Source organism: Penicillium daleae, assembly GCF_028827525.1.
Source record: "Penicillium daleae strain IBT 16125 chromosome Unknown utg000006l_segment0_segment0, whole genome shotgun sequence".
Classification (NCBI taxonomy): Eukaryota; Fungi; Ascomycota; class Eurotiomycetes; order Eurotiales; family Aspergillaceae; genus Penicillium; species Penicillium daleae.
Genome location: NW_026623154.1, coordinates 381,079 through 402,866, shown reverse-complemented (window position 1 = coordinate 402,866; position 21,788 = coordinate 381,079). Strand labels below are relative to the sequence as shown.

At 51.4% G+C, this 21,788-nt stretch overlaps 3 protein-coding genes across 3 annotated transcripts; 1 reads left to right on the top strand and 2 right to left on the bottom strand.

Annotated features, from left to right (window-relative positions):
• Positions 1-187: 187 nt before the first annotated feature.
• On the bottom strand, positions 188-2,173 carry N7458_005952 (uncharacterized protein; the record flags this gene model as incomplete). The annotated part of the gene is given in 3 exon segments (XM_056909334.1): positions 188-1,609; positions 1,620-2,052; positions 2,070-2,173. Coding segments are annotated over 3 exon segments (1,959 nt in total), but the record flags the coding sequence as incomplete, so codon positions are not given.
• Positions 2,174-4,403: 2,230 nt separating this feature from the next.
• On the top strand, positions 4,404-6,466 carry N7458_005951 (WD40 repeat domain-containing protein; the record flags this gene model as incomplete). The annotated part of the gene is made up of 4 exons (XM_056909333.1): positions 4,404-4,440; positions 4,528-4,661; positions 4,708-6,373; positions 6,429-6,466. 4 exons carry the CDS (start codon positions 4,404-4,406, stop codon positions 6,464-6,466), a joined length of 1,875 nt encoding a protein of 624 aa, XP_056765037.1.
• A 13,278-nt stretch (positions 6,467-19,744) lies between these two features.
• On the bottom strand, positions 19,745-20,125 carry N7458_005950 (DUF4267 domain-containing protein; the record flags this gene model as incomplete). Its single annotated transcript, XM_056909332.1, has 1 exon — positions 19,745-20,125. One exon carries the CDS (start codon positions 20,123-20,125, stop codon positions 19,745-19,747), a length of 381 nt encoding a protein of 126 aa, XP_056765036.1.
• Between the last annotated feature and the right edge of the window lie 1,663 nt (positions 20,126-21,788).

Sequence of the window (21,788 nt, the reverse complement as noted above, 5' to 3'; positions counted from 1 at the left end):
AACCACTTACTATCTGATTCAGTTTGGAACTACCACGGCCGATTCCCAAAAATCATTGGGCAATCCCTTTGTGTGGAACGGTGACCTAGCATTAGGCTTTGCTTCTCAAATTCCATTATATTCAAAGGCGCCGGCTTGAGCACTCTGGACAAGTTCAATCGCTCCCTCAACCAACGTTTCCACATTGTTAGCTATCACTCCCTTGAAGTTGGCCTGTCATTGTATGTCCAATTGAATAAATAGGGTGAAGAAGACATCCTCGACAGTAAACGGCGCGTATAGTCGAGAAAGGAAATAACATGTAATGCGAAGCACATTCCCAATGACTGAGCGTCCTATCTCCTTGGCGTGACAGGGGTCTCTCCTCATCTGGAAAAAAATAGAAATGGAAGTCATATGTACTTAGATGTTCGAAAAATGCGTCTAGAGCGCCTCGATTATAGGGAAGCCAAATAGCCCCCTCCCGGAAGCTTGGGATCTCGAATCTGAAGTGCGTGATCTGGACAGAGTGCAACTGTTCTGAATGAGAGAAAGGATCGCCCAAAATCGGGCTGTAGTTCGGCTGCAGGGGCTCAAAGTTTGCGGGGGTCCTAGGTGGGCGAACGGGAGACGGATGCACCTGTTCGTAAGTTTCAGGTGCCAGGTTAAAAGATTCAGGTCCCGCAGTCACACCAGCATCAGATTCCCGCCAAAAATCGCTACCCTCCTGACTGATAGTCTCTTGGGGAAGGAGATATGAAAAAAAGGCATTAAATACGGACTGTCGCACCGAAACCGCGCTGACACGTACTTGGATAGTAGGATGTGCGAGCGACTCGGAGAGCGCGTATCGGTCGGCTTCAATAGAGTCGGTGAAAGGCTTGCCACAGCGCCGTTCCAGATCTATATCTTGGTCCTCCTCTGGCGGGAAATCGGATTGCACCTGCAAGGGGATCTCAGATATAGCTCTCTCCGTGTCGTCGACAGACACCGAAGGATGAATCCCGTGGAGACGGGCTAGGCCGAAGAAGTGGAATCGGAGAGAGGGAACCATCTCTGCAATGGGGATTTCATGGAGCCCATATTCTTGTGCACGCTCTATATCCTCCATTTTCCGAGGCACGCGGCGATGATGGTCCTTCTGCGTTGTCAGCTCGAAAGCGAACTGATGGCTGAATCGCCAAAGATTCCAGAGTCCCGACCGGAACCGACTTCCAGAAATTCTTGACAGATTGTACCCGAGTCCTCCTGATTCTACAATGTATTGTTCTTCCAAAGCTTGGTCAATTGATCGCGTCGCCGTTAAAGGGCTACGACAGAGTTGGCGCATTACGCTCTGTCCGACATCGAGGAAGAGGATATCCTGGAAGAAGGTCTTCAGTGTCGGGATGGGGAGATGAATCCGCTCCATTCTCTGCCAGATTGCATCACGGTCTCGTTCGCAGTCGATGTACTTAAAGAGTCTATTTTGTTTCAGGCGGAGGAAATTCAAGTCCCGGGCTGAGACCCCAGGCGCTCGGGACTGCAATAGGTGAACCGTCATCGCATCGATTTGGGAAAGGAGATCCACCTGCCCTCCTACCAGGTTAGAGAAAACGCGCTGGATGTAGTTCAAGTAACAAATTATGGGCTAAATACACATATCGGATTAGTATCTTTCCATCGACGACACGAACTTGGGTAGAGACGAGTAGCACCACCTTGTTACATCGCATGGCTCTCAGCTTGTGCAAGACACCAATACTCATATCGGCCCAGAGGCCCTTTATGGGCAGAAGTGCATCGAATCCGTCCACCAGGGGTTGAGGAAGTGCACGCAGGTAGTCGGCTTTTCGGCTGCCAGGCTCGCTCTGTAGGACCGCCCACCAGAAGTTCTCGGCGATTTGATTACGACGCCCACCAGTCGCGCCTTGGTAGAAACGAATACTTTGGTAGATGCGCCCGTCGCAGGGAAATCGTTCTTTGTGGAAATTTTCTCGAAGCGTGCGAATAAGCTCCTGATCAAGAGATCCAGGGTGACCTTGATCTGTGTCAGCAGCCATGCCAGTGGGGTTAGCGTTGCGGTCGACGGACCTGAGGTAGTCACATACACGTCCACTATCCACCATGGATTTTCTTCACCTAGCTCCTGGAATCTCGCTCTGGCGGCCGTGATGAGACTTTCTTGATCCAGGGCTAGCAGTGTGTAGTCCGGGCTTTTACATAGTTGATCAAATGGCAGATCAGGACGCAACGCGGAGGCCTCGAGCCAGACTCGTCCAGCATCCCAATCCACCGCGTCGATCACAACGGGCACATGAAAAGCTTTGCTCATACGGTACAGTCTTTCTCGAAATCGCCTTGACCAACACACACACAATCACTCTTATCTAGCCCCACCGCCAAGGCCTTAGCGTAGATCTCTCATTGAACGGGCATATTAAATGGAGGAACACCGTAATATGCACCTTGTATGGTACTGTCTTGCTATGTAATATTACACGGATGGTTCTGTACAAGAATTCAGTGGAATTGCTTGGGACCCTTCACTTTAGTGGGGTTTTGCAAATCATAGGAGGGCTGTCTAGCGCCTAGGAATTCGATGATCTGCTGGGTGACTTCGATTTTCCTTCTCAGCCCATGCGACGTGCGCCCGTCATCACTTCTGAGAAGTGTCTCATTAGCTCAGAGAACCTCATAACGAATTCTATCATCAGCAAACGACTAGCTCGACCAGATTTCGGCTGTTTGCAGGCAAACAACAGCCTCATCGGCGGCCGATGGCGTAGGCCTCAACTAATTATCACTAACAATAAGTCTGTTATCACAATAAACCCGAAGTTAATGACATCACATCAGCGATCCATCTATACACGACCCCATAATCTCCCATCTCATGTGACTGCCGCCCAAGTGTCCAACAACTTACCAACAAGGAAAAGGATGTCACGTGATTGTAGGCCTGGGCTGACAAGCTGGCCCTTTATCGACGCAACCCCGCTTCTTTCTCTTTATCAATGCCAGTGAGGCCTGATCATGGGTTCAACAGTTTCATTTGGCGACTTGAACTTTGGCTCACAGATAGGGTTCAACTACGGGTCCATCAACTTGAGTAAGTTATGGGCGATTTTATTGAGAATACACTGTACTGATTGTGATGGAGATCTGGACGAGAAGTTGCCTATCGTGGACGAAGCTGCGTTCGACTCGTTTAAAGACCAACATGAAGATAAATGTCTTCCAGGCACACGGACCGATATCATCCGTCAAATTACAGACTGGGCTTTCAACCCGCGTGGAAGGTGCATCTTTTGGCTAAATGGAATGGCTGGAACAGGAAAATCGACTATCTCTCGAACAATCGCCACATCTTTCAACAAAACCAAGACTCTAGGGGCAAGCTTTTTTTTCAGAAGGGGCGAACGAGATCGCGGCAACGCTCTAAAGTTTTTCCCGACAATCGCAAGGCAACTAGCAATCAGGATACGCCAGTTGCTCCCTTGTGTCCAGCAAGCAGTCCAAGATGACCCGAGCATTGCAACGAAGGGGATGAAGGAGCAGTTTGATAAACTACTCCTTCAACCACTCCTGAGCATAAAGCCATCTGATCTCCCGATTCATACCGTGGTCATAGTGATCGATGCATTGGACGAATGTGAAGGAGATAATGATATACGACTCATACTCCAACTTCTACCACAGCTCCAGACACTACATTCTATACGTGTACGGGTGTTCTTGACCAGCAGGCCCGAATTGCCAATTCGTCTAGGGTTCTCCAAAATTGCAACCCGTGACTATAAAGACCTAGTTCTCCATGAGATTCCTGAGGAGGTGATTAGGCATGATATATCACTGTTCTTCAAACACCGACTTTCAAAAATCAGGGCAGAGCTCCCTCTTCCTCACGACTGGCCTGGAGAGACAAACTTTGAAAAGCTCGTAACAATGGCCGTCCCATTATTTATTTTCGCCGCTACTATTTGCCGAGTACTTGAGGACCCTTATTGGGACCCAATAGACAGCCTTGCCGAGATCCTTGCTCATCAAGATAATATATCCAACATGGATAGAACATATCTTCCTGTGCTAGATCGGCTTCTCAGCACACAAAACGTCAGACAGAAAAAGCAGCTAGTCCAAGATTTTCAGCAAGTTGTTGGATCAATCGTGCTACTAGAGAGCCTACTGTCTGTTGTCTCACTATCAAAGCTTCTCAGCCTGCCAGAAAGGTTTATTCAGCGTAGACTGAACCCTCTACATTCAGTTCTGAATGTTCCAGCTAATAGCCCTTTGCCGGTCCGGCTCTTCCACTTGTCATTTCGAGACTTTCTTCTCGATCCGGAAACCCGCGATAAAACTCCCTTCTGGGTGGATGGGAAAGCGATGCACTATAAGTTAACCATTCAATGCCTTCTTACGTGTCAAAATCTGCGAAAAAACATATGTGGATTAGCGAGCGACGGAACCCGACGTGCGGAGGTTAGTCGTCAGACTATCGATGACTGTCTTCCCCAGAATTACAATACTCTTGTCGTTACTGGGTACGTCACCTAACGCAATGCACAGATCTGAATATTGTAATGCGTGATGCTCTCTTATTTCCCCAAAAGCATTTTCTACACTGGGTGGAAGCAATGAGCCTACTAGGTTTGGTATCAGGAGTAGCGGGAATGCTTGACGTCCTGCAGACGGTAATGCCAGTAAGTTCCGTTAATAGCTACATATGATCTAAACTAATCGCGATAGAGTGACCACCACCCCGCAATATCTGATTTTCTCCATGATGCAAAGCGCTTTGTTCTTAAGAATCGCCAGATAGCCGACGAGGCACCGCTTCAGATTTATTGCGCAGGACTTATATTTGCACCCCAATCGTCAATAATCCGTACCAAGTTCGAAGCAGAGATTCCTACTTGGATATGCCAGTTACCACGAGTTATGGAAAAATGGAGCGCAGAGTTACAGGCACTTGAGGGCCATTCGGGTTCGGTTCTCTCGGTGGCCTTCTCGCCTGACGGCCGGCTACTGGCGTCCGGATCCGATGACAAGACCGTGCGCTTGTGGGATACGGCGACGAGCCTGCTCCAGCAGATCCTCGAGAGCCAGTCGAGTTCGGTTTCCTCAGTGGCTTTCTCGCCCGACGGCCGCCTACTCGCGTCCGGCTCCGATAAGACCATACGCCTCTGGGACACGGCGACAGGCGCGCTCCAGAAGACCCTCGAGGGCCACTTGAGTTTTGTTCTCTTAGTGACCTTCTCACCCGACGGCCGGCTACTGGCGTCCGGCTCCGATGACGAGACTGTTCGCCTTTGGGATACGGCGACGGGCACGCTCCAGCGGACCCTCCAGGGCCACTCGGGTTTTGTTCACTCAGTGGCTTTCTCGCCCGATGGCCGCCTACTCGCGTCCGGCTCCGATAAGACCATACGCCTCTGGGACACGGCGACGGGCACGCTCCAGCAGACCCTCCAGGGCCACTCGGGTTTTGTTCACTCAGTGGCCTTCTCTCCCGACGACCGGCTACTAGCGTCCGGCTCCAGTGACAAGACCATTCGCCTCTGGGATACGGCGGCGGGCACGCTCCAGCAGACCCTCGAGAGCCATTCGAGTTGGGTCCGCTCGGTGGCCTTCTCGCCTGATAGCCGGCTACTGGTGTCCAGCTCTAATGATGAGACCGTGTGCCTGTGGGACACGGTGACGGGCACGCTCCAGCAGACCCTCCAGGGCCACTCGGGTTTTGTTCACTCAGTGGCCTTCTCTCCCGACGGCCGGCTACTAGCGTCCGGCTCCAGTGACAAGACCATTCGCCTCTGGGACACGGCGATATGCGCGCTCCAGCAGACCCTCGAGGACCACTCGAGTTCGGTTAGCTCGATGGCCTTCTCGCCCGACGGCCGGCTACTGGCGTCCGGCTCCTATAAGACCGTGCGCCTCTGGGATACCGCGACGGGCGCGCTCCAGCAGACCCTCGACGGCCACTGGAGTTCTGTTCGCTCGATGGCCTTCTCGCCCGACGGCCGGCTACTGGCGTCCGGCTCTAATTATGATACCGTTCGTCTCTGGGACACGTCGACAGGCGCGCTCCAGCAGACCCTCGACGGCCACTGGAGTGTTGTTCGGTCGGTGGCCTTCTCACCCGACGGCCGGCTACTGGCGTCCGGCTCCGATGACGAGACCGTTCGCCTATGGGATACGGCGACGGGCGCGCTCCAGCAGACCCTCGAGGGTCACTCGAGTTCGGTTCGCTCGGTAGCCTTCTCGCCCGACGGCCGCCTACTCGCGTCCGGCTCCGATAAGACCATGCGCTTCTGGGATACAGTGACGGGTGTGCTCCAGAAGATCCTCAATGTTAACGGTTTGATCGATTCCCTTGAATTCGCTCAGGGTGGTTCATGTCTAATCACCAACCTGGGTGCCTTTAATGTTCCGTCCTGGAGTGAACATCATGCTCCTGGATTATCCCATAGGCATCTGGACGTCTTCATCGAGCAAGGACAGTGGATAAAGCTGAAGGGAAAAAATATACTATGGCTACCTCCTGAATCCCGGTTTACGTGCTCTGCGATTGTTGGCAATTTATTAGCCTTAGGACATGCATCAGGGTGGGTTTCTTTTATAGGATTTCGTGTATAGTCGGTGTCAATAATTTCCATTTTCGTTCCTTCTATTTTCTAATCTCTTTAGAAAACAAGGCTGGAAGAAGAAGAGAATTTATATGGCTCTATAATTTTAGTGGAATGTGTCGAACTTGGGAGTGGCATCTTACCACTAGCAACATGCTTATTCATCGAGTACCCACATTTCTCTGTTTTTTGTATGTAATTACGGGGTTCCGAGACAACACTTCAAAGTTACTCTCGAGTATCCCATGGGTCCTCTTAAGACACGGAGGAATTGGTCCCATCCACAGATCAACTATACCAACTCTGCAGATGTGTATTTAGCATACCCTCTGCGTGCCACTCATTTTATCTACAATCAATCGATTCACTCTTTTCCCTCTCAATTCGCCAGTTCTCATACGTATGCATACCAGTAGCTGATACTTCGTCAGAATGTGCTATCAAGTTCTACCAGGTTCTAAATTGTAAAGTCTATTGTGGCGTGTTTGCCATAATTCCAGATCGCTCACTTAGTGGCTAGATCCGGAAGGTTGAACTTCTTCTACAATAAGAGACCAAAAACAAACAACATGTAGCCCACACAGAGGGTACAGTACTGTATGCATGCTGTGTACCCTGAGAAGGAAAAGTTGCAACCACCTTGCACATGATCTAGGAACCAGGTACCACGATATTTTCTATGGAATTCCACTGAATTCTCGTACCCGTTGTGTAATTTTACGTAGCGAGGTACTGTACCATACATGCTTCATTTACGATGTGCCTCCTCTTAATGCGGCCCGCTCAATGAATGATCAGCACTAAGGCCTTGGCAGTGGGGCCAGAAAAGAGATTCTCAGTGTGTTTTGGTCAAGGCGATTTCGAGAATGACTGTAACATCCGAGGGACAACAACACAGAGTCACAGGGGATCAATCGAAGTACCGCATCAAGGAACGTTGTGGTCGATATTAAGGCTATATACAGCTGCTGCGTTGTGTACCGAGCGGGAACTAACCCCTGACGGATGGCGGACCCACCCGCGGGAGGGCCCGAGACCCCTCCCACAAACACGCAAGAAACCATCGCCAGCTTCACGGACGACCTCGAAGCCAGAACTACCGTCGAAAGCCGGAAGCGAACCCGGAGTGGAGATATCTTCGCTCCGTCGGATCCAGCCGGTCGAATCACTACCAAGGAGGTGTGGAAACTGATCAGCACGCTGAAGGACGTTATCCGCCACCAAACTACGACCATCGCTGCTACCCAAAACGAACTCCAGGAGATCAAACACAACCAGAACGTCCTCCAGGAACAAAACGAAAGGCTCCACGAGGAAGTGAAAGCTTTACGGGTGCAGCTCGAAAGCGCCCCAGCAGCGACCGCGACTAAGTCCCGGGCAGCAGTCGCAGCCAATGGCAGCAATGCCACACCCTCGCCGAACCCCCAACAACCCGAGAAAGAGCAAAACTGCGTCCGAATCAGCACCCAGAGAACCTTTGTTGATCCAAGAGACAATGAAGACAGCGACGGGAACGCATTTGGACGATATCTTCCCACCGACGTCGTCAACACCCACATTCGCACTGCATTGCAAAGCGACGATGCAACGCAAGACGCCCAAGTGGCAGGCATTGGCACCACCAAGACCGGCTATCTTATTCGATTCAAAAATATGGAGTCGGCTGAAGCAGCGCGCAATAACACTGGATGGCTACGTAAACTAGGCAACAACACGAAACTGGTCAAACCACGATTCGGCGTTGTAGTCCACCGTACCCCTACCGAGGAATTTGACCTGGAAACAGGGGCCACCCAGGCAGCGGAGAAGATCATCAACGATAATGACTTGGCGGAACTCGGTTTCCACATTGATGAACTGGCCTGGATGAAAGCGAAAGATAAGGCCTTGGGGAAGTTCGCATCGTTGGGAATCTGGTTTGACTCCGCAGACGGAGCAGAACATATGTTACGGAACGGCTTCGTTGTCAACCAGCACTACATTCCTCACGTTGAGAGACGTGAGATCAAGAAAAAGAGATGTTTTCGGTGCCAACGGTTCGGACACCTAGCATGGGCGTGCAAGGAAACGCCTCGATGCGGACACTGTGCAGGTCAGCACGAGCGTGAACGATGCCCACCGGGAGTGAGAGCGCGGTGCTTGGATTGTAATGGCGAACATCCAACTGGCGATCGACAGTGTCCAGGACCAGCGACCTCCAACCCCGTCAGATGCTAGAGAGAAACCTCCGCATCCTACAGTTGAACATGATGAAATCTGGACCAAGAATGGAGGCACTGATCAATGATACTCAAAGTCAATATCTGGATGTTCTTCTGATCCAGGAGCCCTCTATCACCACGTACCGCACACACGTCAATCACAGCGCCTGGCGATTATATCGGCCTACCGCACAGCTCGACGCTGGTCGGTTTCGCAGCCTGATCTACGTCAACAGACGAATCTCCACCTCCTCGCACCGTCAAATACTATGCGACCACCCAGACGCCGCAGCCATCAAGATATGGACAGCTAACTCTCAAATACTTCTCTTTTCTATCTACATACCGCCAGTACCACTTTTCACCGGCGATGACGCATCAGCGTTGCCAGTCCTCACCGCGATTCAGAGCTCTATCGCAGCTGCCACCCAAAACGAGCAGCGCTCGACCAGTATCATTGTTTCCGGCGACTTCAATCGACACCATCCGATGTGGGGCGGCAATCACATCGCGCCTAGGTTCATCGAAGACGCCAGCGACCTAATCGACTTTTTCCAGGCTCACAACCTCCAAGGCTGCCTCCCCCGAGGCACGGCAACCTACTGGGCCTTGAACAACCCGGGTCAAAACTCAACTATTGATCAGACAGTGACAGACAATCCGAACCTGCTTGTCAAATGTCATCTATACCACGAGAATTACGGATCTGACCACCGCGCCACCTACTCAGAATGGAATTTGCAGCCTCAGACTAAGCCAAGAACTAAAGCGAGGAAAGCGTACGAGCGGGCGGACTGGTCTAAAATTGGCGAGGAAGTAGCTCGTCAAATGTCCCCATGGAGGGAGATTAAGACCCGGCCAACACTCGACCGAGTGGTGGAGGAGCTCACATCAGCGACGGCCCAGGCGGTTGACCGATTCACACCCGACATGCGTCCAACGCTATACTCCAAGAGATGGTTTACCCCTGATCTTAAAGTGCAACAAGTTGAAGTCAATCAACTACGCAGGAGGTGGCAGGCGAGCTGCGCGGAGCTCGGCCGAGACCATGCTAGCACCACGGCTGCCTTTGAGGCTATGCAACAAAAGCGGCGAGCGTGGACCCGGACTATCGAGAAAACCAAAGCAGCACACTGGAGACAATTCCTAGACGAGGCGGGCGAAGGAAAGCTCTGGAAAGCCGCGACCTATATGAAGCCTCGGGAAACATGGGGTTGTACCCCAACATTGCGAGCTGGCTCTGAGGAGATCACCCAGAACGAAGACAAAGCAAAGGCGTTCCTCGATGCGTTCTTCCCCGCAATGAACATACCCGAGCCCATCCCACTAGCCTCGCCACTCCCGGAGCTTCTATGGCACCCAATCACGGAACTTGAGATTGAGCGATCACTCAGGACAGCGAAAGGGACGACAGCGCCAGGGGAGGACAATCTACCAATGTTGGTCTGGAAAAAACTATGGGTACACCTGAAAGCCTTTATCGTCCGCATTTTCACGGCATGTGTAGATTTAGGACACCATCCAAAACAATGGCGCAGCGCGAAGATCATTGTGCTGCGGAAGCCAGGCAAGCCAGACTACTCGCTTCCCGGCGCCTATCGACCAATCTCACTGCTGAACACACTCGGCAAGCTTCTCGAAGCAGTGATAGCGCGACGACTGTCCTATCTGGCAGAAAAGCACGGCCTACTGCCGAACAGCCAATTCGGCGGACGCCCAGGCCGAACCACCGAGCAAGCCTTGTTGGTGCTGTCTAATGCGATCGACCAAGCGTGGTACAAACACAAGGTGGTGACTTTAATTTCGTTCGACCTCAAGGGTGCCTTCAACGGGGTGAACTGGGTGAGCCTAGACTACTCTTTACAGGCGAGAGGGATTCCGATAGTGGTACGGAAGTGGATTGCAAGCTTCATGAGTGACCGCTATGCCAACATCGGATTCGACGATTTCCGTACCGAGACAGAGCCCCTCGCGCACGCAGGACTAGCGCAGGGGTCTCCACTCTCTCCTATCTTGTTTGCATTCTTCAACGCCGATCTAGTCGACCAACCTGTCGACTCCCACGGAGGCGCGTCGGCATTCATTGACGACTACTTCCGATGGCGAGTAGGCCGCTCGGCCGAGGAAAACCTAGCCACTATGCAGTCCGAAGATATCCCTCGTATCGAGGAGTGGGCACGGCGAACCGGATCTAGCTTCGCCGCAGAGAAAACCGAGCTTATCCACCTCACCAGAAAGAGGGGAGAACACCTGGAAGGGCAACTTACCTTTGAGGGAACCGACATTAAGCCGTCACCTACAGCAAAACTGCTGGGGGTGATGTTTGATCAGGAACTCCGCTGGAAGGAACACGTTCAGCAGGCCATCAAACGTGCTACTAAAGTTACTATCGCTTTGAGTGGGCTACGACATCTGCGTCCAGAACAAATGCGACAGCTCTACCAAGCATGCGTCACGCCTATCGTGGACTACGCATCGACAGTCTGGCATGACCCGCTTCGGGACAAGACCCACCTCCGACAATTGAACACAATACAGAGAGCCTCATTGATCCGGATTCTGTCGGCATTCAGGACGGTAGCGACAACAACGCTAGAGGTGGAAGCCCACATTCTTCCTACACACCTCCGCCTCCGCCACCGAGCGCAACGCACCATCGCAAGACTACACACTCTGCCTCGCGATCACCCCATCTGGAGTGCCTTATCACGAGCCCAGAGACGCAGGGACAATATGAGATCACGCTACAGGTTCCCCCTCGCGGAAACTCTCAAGACTATGGACCCATCTAGGTTAGCAACCTTAGAAACGATCGACCCGAGACCGCTACCACCATGGCGTGCCGAGGCGTTCGCGGAGATTGAAGTCAATTCGGACCGGGAGACAGCAAGGCAACGGGCTGAGACCATACGGGCCACATCCGACCCCATCGTCTATTCGGACGCCTCAGGGCGCGAGGGCCACCTCGGGGCGGCCATCGTCACACTCAACGAAAATGACGAGGTGACCGAATTTCAACAGATTCAGGTGGGGCCGATGGACCGATGGTCAGTTCACGTAGCGGAACTCATTGGCATCTTTTATGCGGTCAACATGGTGTTCAAACTGTTCCACCAACGCTCAAACGCCGTAAACAGGGTTCCTGTAATAGCAACAATCTTATGCGACAGTAAATCGGCCTTGCAGGCGATCGAGAACGTGAAGAATAAATCAGGACAACGCATCGTCCATGCGATCCTCCAGGCAGCTACCGAGGTTCAAGGGGAGAACATCAGACTTCGCCTCCAATGGATTCCAGGGCACTGTGAAAACCCAGGGAACGACACTGCAGATCGACTCGCCAAAGAAGCCGCGCAACCGGGTAAAACCCACCCCTTCCGACCACTACTATCGAGGGAGAACGCGTTTGTCCGCAGCAAAATTTATGCCCAGTGGGGACAAGAGTGGAAGACAAGCACTAAAGGTGCTCACTTACGAAAGATAGACGCTGGCCTACCAGCGCGGTACACGAGAAAGCTCTACGGGAATCTACCTAGGAATCGCGCCTACCTGCTGACGCAGCTGCGCACGGGTCACAACTGGTTATCTACCTACGCGAAGAAATTCGGCTTCCGCGACGATGATATGTGTGAATGCGGTGTGCAGGAGACAGTCGCCCACGTGCTGATGGAGTGCCCGAGGCTCCGCGAGCTGAGGGTAGAATTGAGACGGAAAGTTGGGGACGCGCTGAGTGGCGTGTCGAGTCTGCTGGGAGGCTCAAACGAAGGTGAGCAAGGTAAACCAGACATCGTCTCGAGGGCCAAGACGGTTCAGGCCGTATTGGACTTCGCCGAGGCGTCACAGCGGTTTCGCAGTCGTGCGCCATAAGGGCAGCCTAACAATGGGAGCGGCAATGGGCCACGAAAGGCCGTGACGAGGCTCTAAGTTCATGTCAGGAAGTGGATCATTCTCAATGTACATACTCGGATATATAGTTGTCGTATACTGCATATCGCTTCGGCGAGGGGCCAGTGTAAATGAATACTACTACTACTACTACGACTGTAACATCCTCCTGTTCACGCTCTTCAACTCCGATCTAGTTGACCAACCCGTCACCTTTCGTGGTGGCGCATCAGCCTTTATCGACGACTATTTCCGCTGGCGAGTTGGTCGCTCAGCAGAGGAGAACTTGGCCAAAATCCAGTCAGAGGACATACCTCGGATCGAAGCATGGGCGCGACGGACTGGGTCCTGCTTCGCAGCCGAAAAGACCGAGCTTATCCACCTCACTAGGAGAAGAAGCGAGCAGCTACAAGGGCAAATAGTCATGGACGGGGTAACTATTGAACCATCACCCACAGCGAAGCTATTGGGCGTCATTTTCGACCATGAGCTGCGGTGGAAAGAGCAGGTCCAGCAAGCCATCAAACGTGCCACCAAGGTGACCATTGCCCTGGCTGGACTACGACACCTTCGACCGGAACAGATGCGGCAAATCTACCAAGCGTGTGTCACACCAGTAGTGGACTATGCGTCAACAGTCTGGCATGACCCGCTACGTGATAAAACTCACCTACGCCACCTAAACACGGTGCAGAGGGCCCCTCTGATCCGCATCTTGTCGGCGTTCAGGACAGTAGCTACCGCCACTCTGGAGGTGGAAGCGCACGTCCTTCTAACACACCTCCGCCTCCGCCGCCGAGCACAACACACTATCGCCAAACTTCACACCCTACCTCGCAATCATCCCATTTGGAACACGCTCCTCCGAGCCCAAAGACGGAGGAACAACATCGGAAACTACGCTCGGTTCCCACTCGCGGAAGCTTTAAAGACCATGGAACTACAAAAATTGGATGACCTAGAAACGATCGACCTAAGTCCGCTGCCACCGTGGCGGTCGGATCCTTTCACTGAGATTGAACTTGGTTCGAACCGAGAAACGGCCGTAGAGCGAGCCGAAACCGTACGGCACACGTCGGACATTGTTGTCTACTCAGACGCCTCTGGACGTGAAGGCTACCTCGGTGCTGCTGTTGTGGCACTCGATGACGACTCGGAGATCGTCGAATCGCAACAGATCCAAGTGGGACCAATGGACCGGTGGTCGGTTCATGTTGCGGAGCTCATTGGCATCTTTTACGCTATCAGTATGGTGTTCAAGGTCGCCCATCGGCTCTCGGGAAGCTTTGAACGCAGACGAAAAACAGCGACAATCCTGTGCGACAGCAGATCAGCGCTACAGGCAACTCAAACCCCGAGGAATAGGTCTGGACAGCGGATCGTCCACGCCATCCACCAAGCCGCCACAGAGGTCCAAACAGAGGGAATCGCGCTTCGCCTCCAATGGGTACCTGGGCACTGCGATAACCCTGGAAACGATGCTGCGGATCGACTGGCCAAAGACGCTGCGTACCCAGGCAAGACCCATCCTTTCCGCCCACTACTCTCTCGAGAGACCGCGCGTCTCCGCGGCAATATCCTCAATCAGTGGGAGCAGGAATGGAGGTCGTCCAACAAAGGCGGCCACCTACGGAAGATCGACGGCGCCCTGCCAGCAACCTACACGAGAAGGCTATATGGGAGCCTACCTAGGAACCGAGCGTACCTGTTGACACAGCTACGCACAGGCCACAATTGGTTATCCACCTACGCCAAGGCCTTTCGCTTCCGCGACGACGACCAGTGCGGGTGCGGCGCGCAAGAAACAGTCACCCATGTGCTAGTGGACTGTCCGCATTTGAGAGACATTCGAAGGGAGCTACGGCGTGAAGTTGGAGACGCGTTCAGAAGCGTCTCGAGCCTGCTGGGAGGCTCAAGCGAAGGTAAGAGAGGTAAACCAGACACCGTCTCAAGGGCGAAGACGGTCAAGGCCGTGCTTGACTTCGCCGAGGCGTCACAGCGGTTTAGGAGTCGCGCGCCACAGGGGCAGCCTAACAACGGCAACGGCAATTAGGCCACGGCAGGCCTTGACGAGGCTCTAAGTTCGTTTTCAGGAAGAGGAACACTCTACATGTACGTACGCGGAGATATATATAGTTGGGGTAGCCTGCATATCGCTTTCGAAGTTGGTTTATCCAACTAGGCCAAAATACGAATCCGTACCTAGCCTAGTGGGCTGTGGTTTATAATCCAACTCTCCCCCGTAAACCATAGACGCTTGGCTGGGGGCGGTGCATGAAGCTCTGTTGCCTGGCTGTGCGGCCAATCATAGGCCTTCTTCTGGTGGCTCTGGGTGCTCAAACATGCTGACTGTGGGATTTGAACCAGCGTGCACAAAGGTTACGCTAATTCGGGCTCATAACCAGTTGGTTTATCCAACTAGGCCAAAATACGAATCCGTACCTAGCCTAGTGGGCTGTGGTTTATAATCCAACTTTCGAGCGAGGGGTCAGGGTAAATGACATCAACCAACCAACCAACCGACTGTAACATCCTTGTGATCTCAAAGTCCGTTTCAGCCGCACCACATTCTGCCGATCTTCAATAAGCCGGCTCGCATTACGCCCAACGGATAGGTCGGACAGTTGAACAATCGCGACACACTTGAAGCAAGACTCCTGATACGTAAAGAGCCTGTACTCATCTCTCTCGATCTCGCGTTGCTTGCTTTGTGTAATCGTAGCAGCTCGGGGTCGTGAACGTCTGTGGTTTCTGGTTCCTCGAGGCATGCCAACTTGGCTCCCGTGCGACACTTTGAAGTCGGAGTTATTTGTTATCGCGAGTGCTTCATGTGCGGGCTTATAAGGCGATTAAATAAAAACAACAACTACCAGACACCTGCGCGATTGTCGACGTGCAGAAGCTGGAGCCGTTTGACGGTAGAAGAGCTGTCACGAGCCGTTCCACCAGCTGCATTACATCCTCAAAAAACAAGTGTCAACAAGGGTGCTTGACAGTATCTGCCACCGCAATGAATGACGGGCCGCTTAACACTCTGTCTAAACTGTCATTGCCCAAACTGGAATATGCAATCTGCACTTTGCTACAGTGGCAATACGTTCTGCTAAATAGAAAAGATGACCAATTATCCAAAATGCTAATGCTCTTCTGATTCTGTACCAGGCATAATTCATGCCGCATATGTGTCCGATTTCCATGTACGTGACTGTGTCGCAGGAAGCTCATAGACGACTGTACGGTTGTCGGCGTAGGTCTGAGCCCGAATCTCAGCGCACTTCGTCCTCTTCCGTGAACAGATACCAGACGCCGGGTTTAGCACGGGGTTATGCCAGTGTTTCCAGTGGTAGGCTTTAGATCGGCGGCGGTGGCAGCGTATACAACGCAAAACTCCGGTTGTTCGCGGGGCCACATTAAACAATGTGTTCTCATGGCCTACCCTCTCAGCATCTTCGTAGACCATGGGCACATAGTGTGACCTCCTATACCTGACAGGATTTGTTCCATCAGACCATCAATACTGAGGTTCTCTCTGAGGCGTACATACCGCGCATGAAGCCACAATCTTGTTCCAGAAAGCCAATTCATCGCGGATCCAAAGGCCCAAAAATTCTGAAGGTTAAGGAACCGTGCCGTGTCTACTTCGCAGTGACTTTATTAGTGATTGGGACGTTTATCTATCTCTATCGGGACCCACGATGATGGAGTGCTGGAAAGCACACGACTCGTGCCTCAGCCTGTATTGCATTTAGTCTAGCGAACAGGCCGGCTTATGGATGGCATAGATAGTATAATCTAACTCAGAAAAATTTTATACAGTCATCCCGCCAGTTGAGATGAAAAATCTTTGGAAACTTGTTTGAACGGCAAGAGGAGCCGGAAATGCATCGGCCAGGGTGCTGCAGCAGTGTAAGTACCAGTTTAAACACCAAGAGCCGGCACTCGTGCCAGATAGTCTGTTCAACTGGGTAAAGTTCAACTGAGGAAATTCATAAAGCACAAGGAGACAAGGTCACCTCCTTGGGTAACTATGGTAGGATACTGCCGTAAGGATGGCGGAGTCGTAATATACGGCTTCCTCGGTGCTACCCTACATACGATGCATGTCATCGCAACAAGTCAGAGTTGATTCTTGTTTTAGAAATTGCTGATGATGTTGTGGACAAAAAACCCTGGATCAAGGGGAGAGATCTCTGAATAGTTCTTTTCCATGTGCTCGATTCCGCCTGTCTGTTGTCGGTCTCGCCACGGCTATATCGCTAATTGCACCACAAATTGATCGAAACTAGCATCCCGACACCAATAGGAAACCCAGTGTAATAGAGCATCGTAGACATGTAGCTGAAACCTGCTTAGTGAGTCGGCGCTCCAATTACTCGGTGAAATCGTGAATGGAAGATCGACTACTGTCTGGCCCGAAAACCGACTTGTGATGGACAGTCTTGTGCTAAGCCAACGGACTGGCCCGCCAGGGAGTGTGGAGCGAAGGAAACCAAACACATCCTGGCTGTACGTAAGCGGGGATAATAAATCGGGTCCCCTCTATTGGACAAAGAAGCAATCCTCGCAGTTAGGGAAGAGAAGACAGTGTATAGTCAGGGGAAAGCTGCTGGTTGGCCCATGATATATTGGCGACGGCTCAATCGACAGCCATGGCAATGGTTGACATTGCTCCTCGCAATCAACCCCCGCATCCAGTGCACCGTGAGAAGGAATGGGAAGCTCTGGAAGATCCAGAAAGAGATCCTCGGGGCTGACTGCGGCTGTGGTCGTAAAGCTGCGCAATCCTGAATGGTTCCCTACGATGAGTTAGTGTCTGTTTGTGGTGTGCCAGGAGCTGTTCTACCGACAATATTGCATGTTCCTTGCCTTGGCAAAACGCTATCAGGTAGACTCGAGGGGTGGATGTATCTTACCAACTGGGTTGAGATTCCAGAAGTCATAGAACCCTTCAATTATTTGACAGGCTCGCGGGATAGATTCACCTAGCTCCAAGGCAAGAATGGCGTCATCCACCGACAGCTATGGGGGCTGTGTGCCATAGGTACTAGATGGGTTATTCTTTCGTTCGCCAAATTACTCTACTAGTCTCCAGAACGAAACACAAATCTACAGCCATAACCAGAATTCAATAGATGATCATAGTTACACTTGCCGAGAAAGTTTGAACTTTTCCAAAATTACTATCCAACCTTCTACAATGTTTAATATCTTGGCATCTTCTTCGACCCAGCTCGCCATTCATGCCGTGTTTGTTTCAACATGTTCTGTGGGAAATCATACTCTTCCGCTTATTCTGTCATTTGCTGTCGCAAGCTCCATCTCCTCCACACCCATCTTGTCTGAAAATACCAGTCACTTTCTACACGTCCGCCGCTTAAGAATTGACGCCCCAGTCCATCTTACTCGGTTCAACCGCTGTGCACATCTTTCGGGCAGTCGGGTTGGCCGCGGATCTTTTATCGGACATTAGAACTCTCGACAATGCAGTTCTTGGGACACTGGGATCAACTTCACTTGGCCTTTGACCACCTCAGTCCTGGTCTCCTTCGATCGTGCGCGTGCGTATTAATCATCCCCTATCATAACTCGTCGTCGTCCTAATTGACCACCTGGTGGCCTTGGGGCACCTACCTCCTACCTAGTGTGTCAGGTAAAGAGGGATACCTAATCCGATATCACAAATCTTGTCCACCTTTCGTTGCTCACGAATGGCTTCTGTTCCCATGCTGGAAAACACTCAAATGGTCTGCGTCGATTGTCTCCCCTAGAAGCCATCGAATGGGAAGCTATCCAGCATTCGACTGAGGTGATTCAAATGAGGTGGAGCTACTGCAAAAATGCATCAAAACCAAACGCGCTTGAAAACACTTTCAATTGGCTTCACCGCATTAGCTGTTCGACCGACCAGATGTCTCCCGTCGGGTGTTTGGACGGCAAGGGTTCGCGCTCGAGGCCACAACACGCGTGTGGGCCCGCCCCGCATTTTTGCCCTCTCTGGTAGGCCCGACGCTCTCCAACGCATATTTGCAGAAAAGCCTGCCGCCAAACGCTTTGTTGACTTGGCTGGGTGGAGATCCTTGAAGTCGCGCGACCGTGTAAACTCTTGCGAGTTTAGAAGCGCTGTCGCGCTTGCAAAACAAGCCTCAGCTACGGTGCGTTCGAGCTCTGTAGCGACAATTTGGCGGTTGACCCGAACAAGGCAAATTGGGGTGGGTTGTTACCTTTTACTTTCCCTTCGGGACTTCTAGCATCTCTACTTAAAACTTGTCAATTTGCAATACCCACGAAATAGAAGCCGTGATTCGGCACCACAGCCAGACCTTGAAGACTCTTGTCTACTGTATACCGAGAATCTCTCACCGATTGATAATGAGAGACTGTGGTGGGATACAGTCATTCTCGAAATCGCCTTGACCAATACACACTAAGACTCTCTTTCTCGGCCCCACCGCCAAGGCCTTAGCGCCGATAATTTATTGAGCGGCCCGCGTTAAGCTGAGGGGCTCAGTAAAATGCGTCGTGTATGTTACAGTAATATGGGACGTAAGATTACATTATGTGTATGAAGTGAAAACCCATGGAATTCCAAGGTGGATCTCTGCAAATCATATGAGGAAGGCTACCTTGCGCCAAGGAACTTGATGATCTGCTGGGAGATCTCTTTCTCCTCCTCCTCCACCTCGTCCTCCTTTTGTGCGGTGTGTGCTAGTCATAACTTGCGAGGGTGTCTCTTTGGCCCAGAGAACCTCAACAAGTGATATTAGAGCCAACGACCATCCTGACCAGGCAGGGGTTGCTTGCAGGCGAACAATACCCTCAACGGCTCCTGATAGTGTAAGCCTCAACTAATAATCACTCACCCTTAGTCTGTCGTTATAGGAGGCCCAATAAAATGACTCTCAGTTCTCTTCGTTGACCATGATAATTACGGCGTTCAACAAAGCATGGCGCTTGACCCGTGGGACGGATGATATATCACAATATGCACCAACACCTAGCAATTTGTTGTACCCTTTAACAGTAGAGAAGCAATATCAAATCACAGCAAGTAGCTTATTCCCCACGCCAACATAATCAAAACCATCCAAATAAACCTGCAATCATAACCAGAAGTACAGGCGGAAACACCCAATGTTGCAGCTCGCCGCCTCCAATAACCAACCGACTAACAAAACCATCAGTGATAGGTAGGCTTAGGGCTGCACACAAGCCCTTGCCTAATAGCGTCTCATCACCAGTAGTCCACAAGAGGGCGACGAGGAGGCCGACAGATATATTCCGCACGCCCCAAATACGCATGAGCGCGTGGCTGAACGTCTTGGCCTGGGGATCGCTAGGCACAGGGAAGCCAAGGCTTTTGAGGTGATTGTTGGGACGCAGCGTAGCATTCATGCCGAGTGAGATGAGCATTATGCCCAGGCCGAGACTGCTGTTGAAGATGATAGGGTGTGTCATGGTGAATGATTTTATAAAGTCGTCGTGATAGAATGGTTCTCATAAAAGCTACGTTGTCTTGATAGAATGTGATGAGAGTGGAGTCTAAGCTTGGATTAGTAAAGCTCAGAACTTAGCGCTGCGAGGAAGGGGTTAATATAATATAGAGTGAGCTGGCTGACTGGAACAGAACTAAGCACAACTTCGGAGCTAGCATAACTTTGAAAAGATAACCAGGAAAAGTTGCCCTTGGTGGGGCCTGTCACTCATGCATGATTCTGTCCTATTAGTTGGTGTATACTGTACCATTCCCCTACCTAGCATGGGTTAGCCCTAGACCCCAACGTCGTGAGATCATCGTATTATTACGACATCCAACTACGCTTGCTAGGTTGCCAAGATGACAAGTATCACAACCCTATTGGTGAAGAGTCAACTCCAAACGGCCCCACTTTGTCGGATAGTGAGCTATACCAGCGAGCACTAGCAGGCAAGGAGAAGGCTCTCGGTCCAGATCATACGTCCACTCTCATCACAGTCAATAGCCTTAGGATTCTCTACTCTGATCAGGGGAAGCTACAAGAGGCAGAAAAGATGTACCAGCGAGCACTAGCAGGCTTCGAGAAGGCCCTCGGTCCAGATCACAATAGGGCCCAGCCGGTTTTAGAAAGACTGAATGGGTTAAGCATTACAGAGAGATAATAGTAGATAGCTCCCCTTATAGAACTGATAAACCTGGTTTCTGATCTCTGTTGAGATCGCCTAGGATAGGTTAGGGCAGATCTGGCATTACTTATTAAAGTTCGCAATTGTGTGATTAGCAAAGAAGACGCATACTATGCAGGCTGAGAAGAAGAGCTGATATCTAGTCAATCTTCAAGAACAAGGCAGCCAATGGCCCTCTCCTTGTTGGAATTGCAGAGATTCACACTAAGGTTCCATAGAATTCTATGGCATACATGTACGTATTAGGTAATATTATGCAGGGAGGTAACGTACCATACAAGATGTATCTTACAACGCGCCCGCTCAATAATTTACTCGCACTAAGACCTTGGCAGTGGGTCCGAAAAGAGATATTAAGTGTGTATTGGTCAAGCCGATTTCGAGAATCACTGTACTGTACTCAAGACTTCTGTTCGTCATTGATATTCGACCGAGCAGAGCTGAAGCATCTCAATCGACCCTCTGCCTTGGTCCTGTACAAGCGCTTCCTCTGCAGTCAGCTACTCGTGTGAGAGAGCCATAACTAACAAAACTAAATTGCTGCTGATTCCTATAACACAGCGAAGAAGCCCCGAGACGGGTGCCAATGGTACCCATCTCCAGGTGCTTCATGTTAGACTTATAGGCATTCAATCAGCAGTCATGTCGCCGATTCGGACAGAGGACGAGGCAGACAGCGGAGGTCCGTGCGGTGTTGACTACTGTAGCTAGTTAACTTACCTTCATCCGTTGGCATGTCATATTCTTGGTTTACCACCGAGGCATCTCCCAGGGCAGGCCTTGCTGGGAGGGAGGCAAAGTTGGAAAGCAAACTATAGCCTTATTTTGCTGCCCATATTGGGTATTACTATCGTTTTAAGAGAAAACCGTCGTTCCCATACCTGTTTGTCACTGTTAGCTACTGAGGGCACTGCGGTAGATATATATTTAAAACCAGTTTGTGTTTGGGAATGGAATT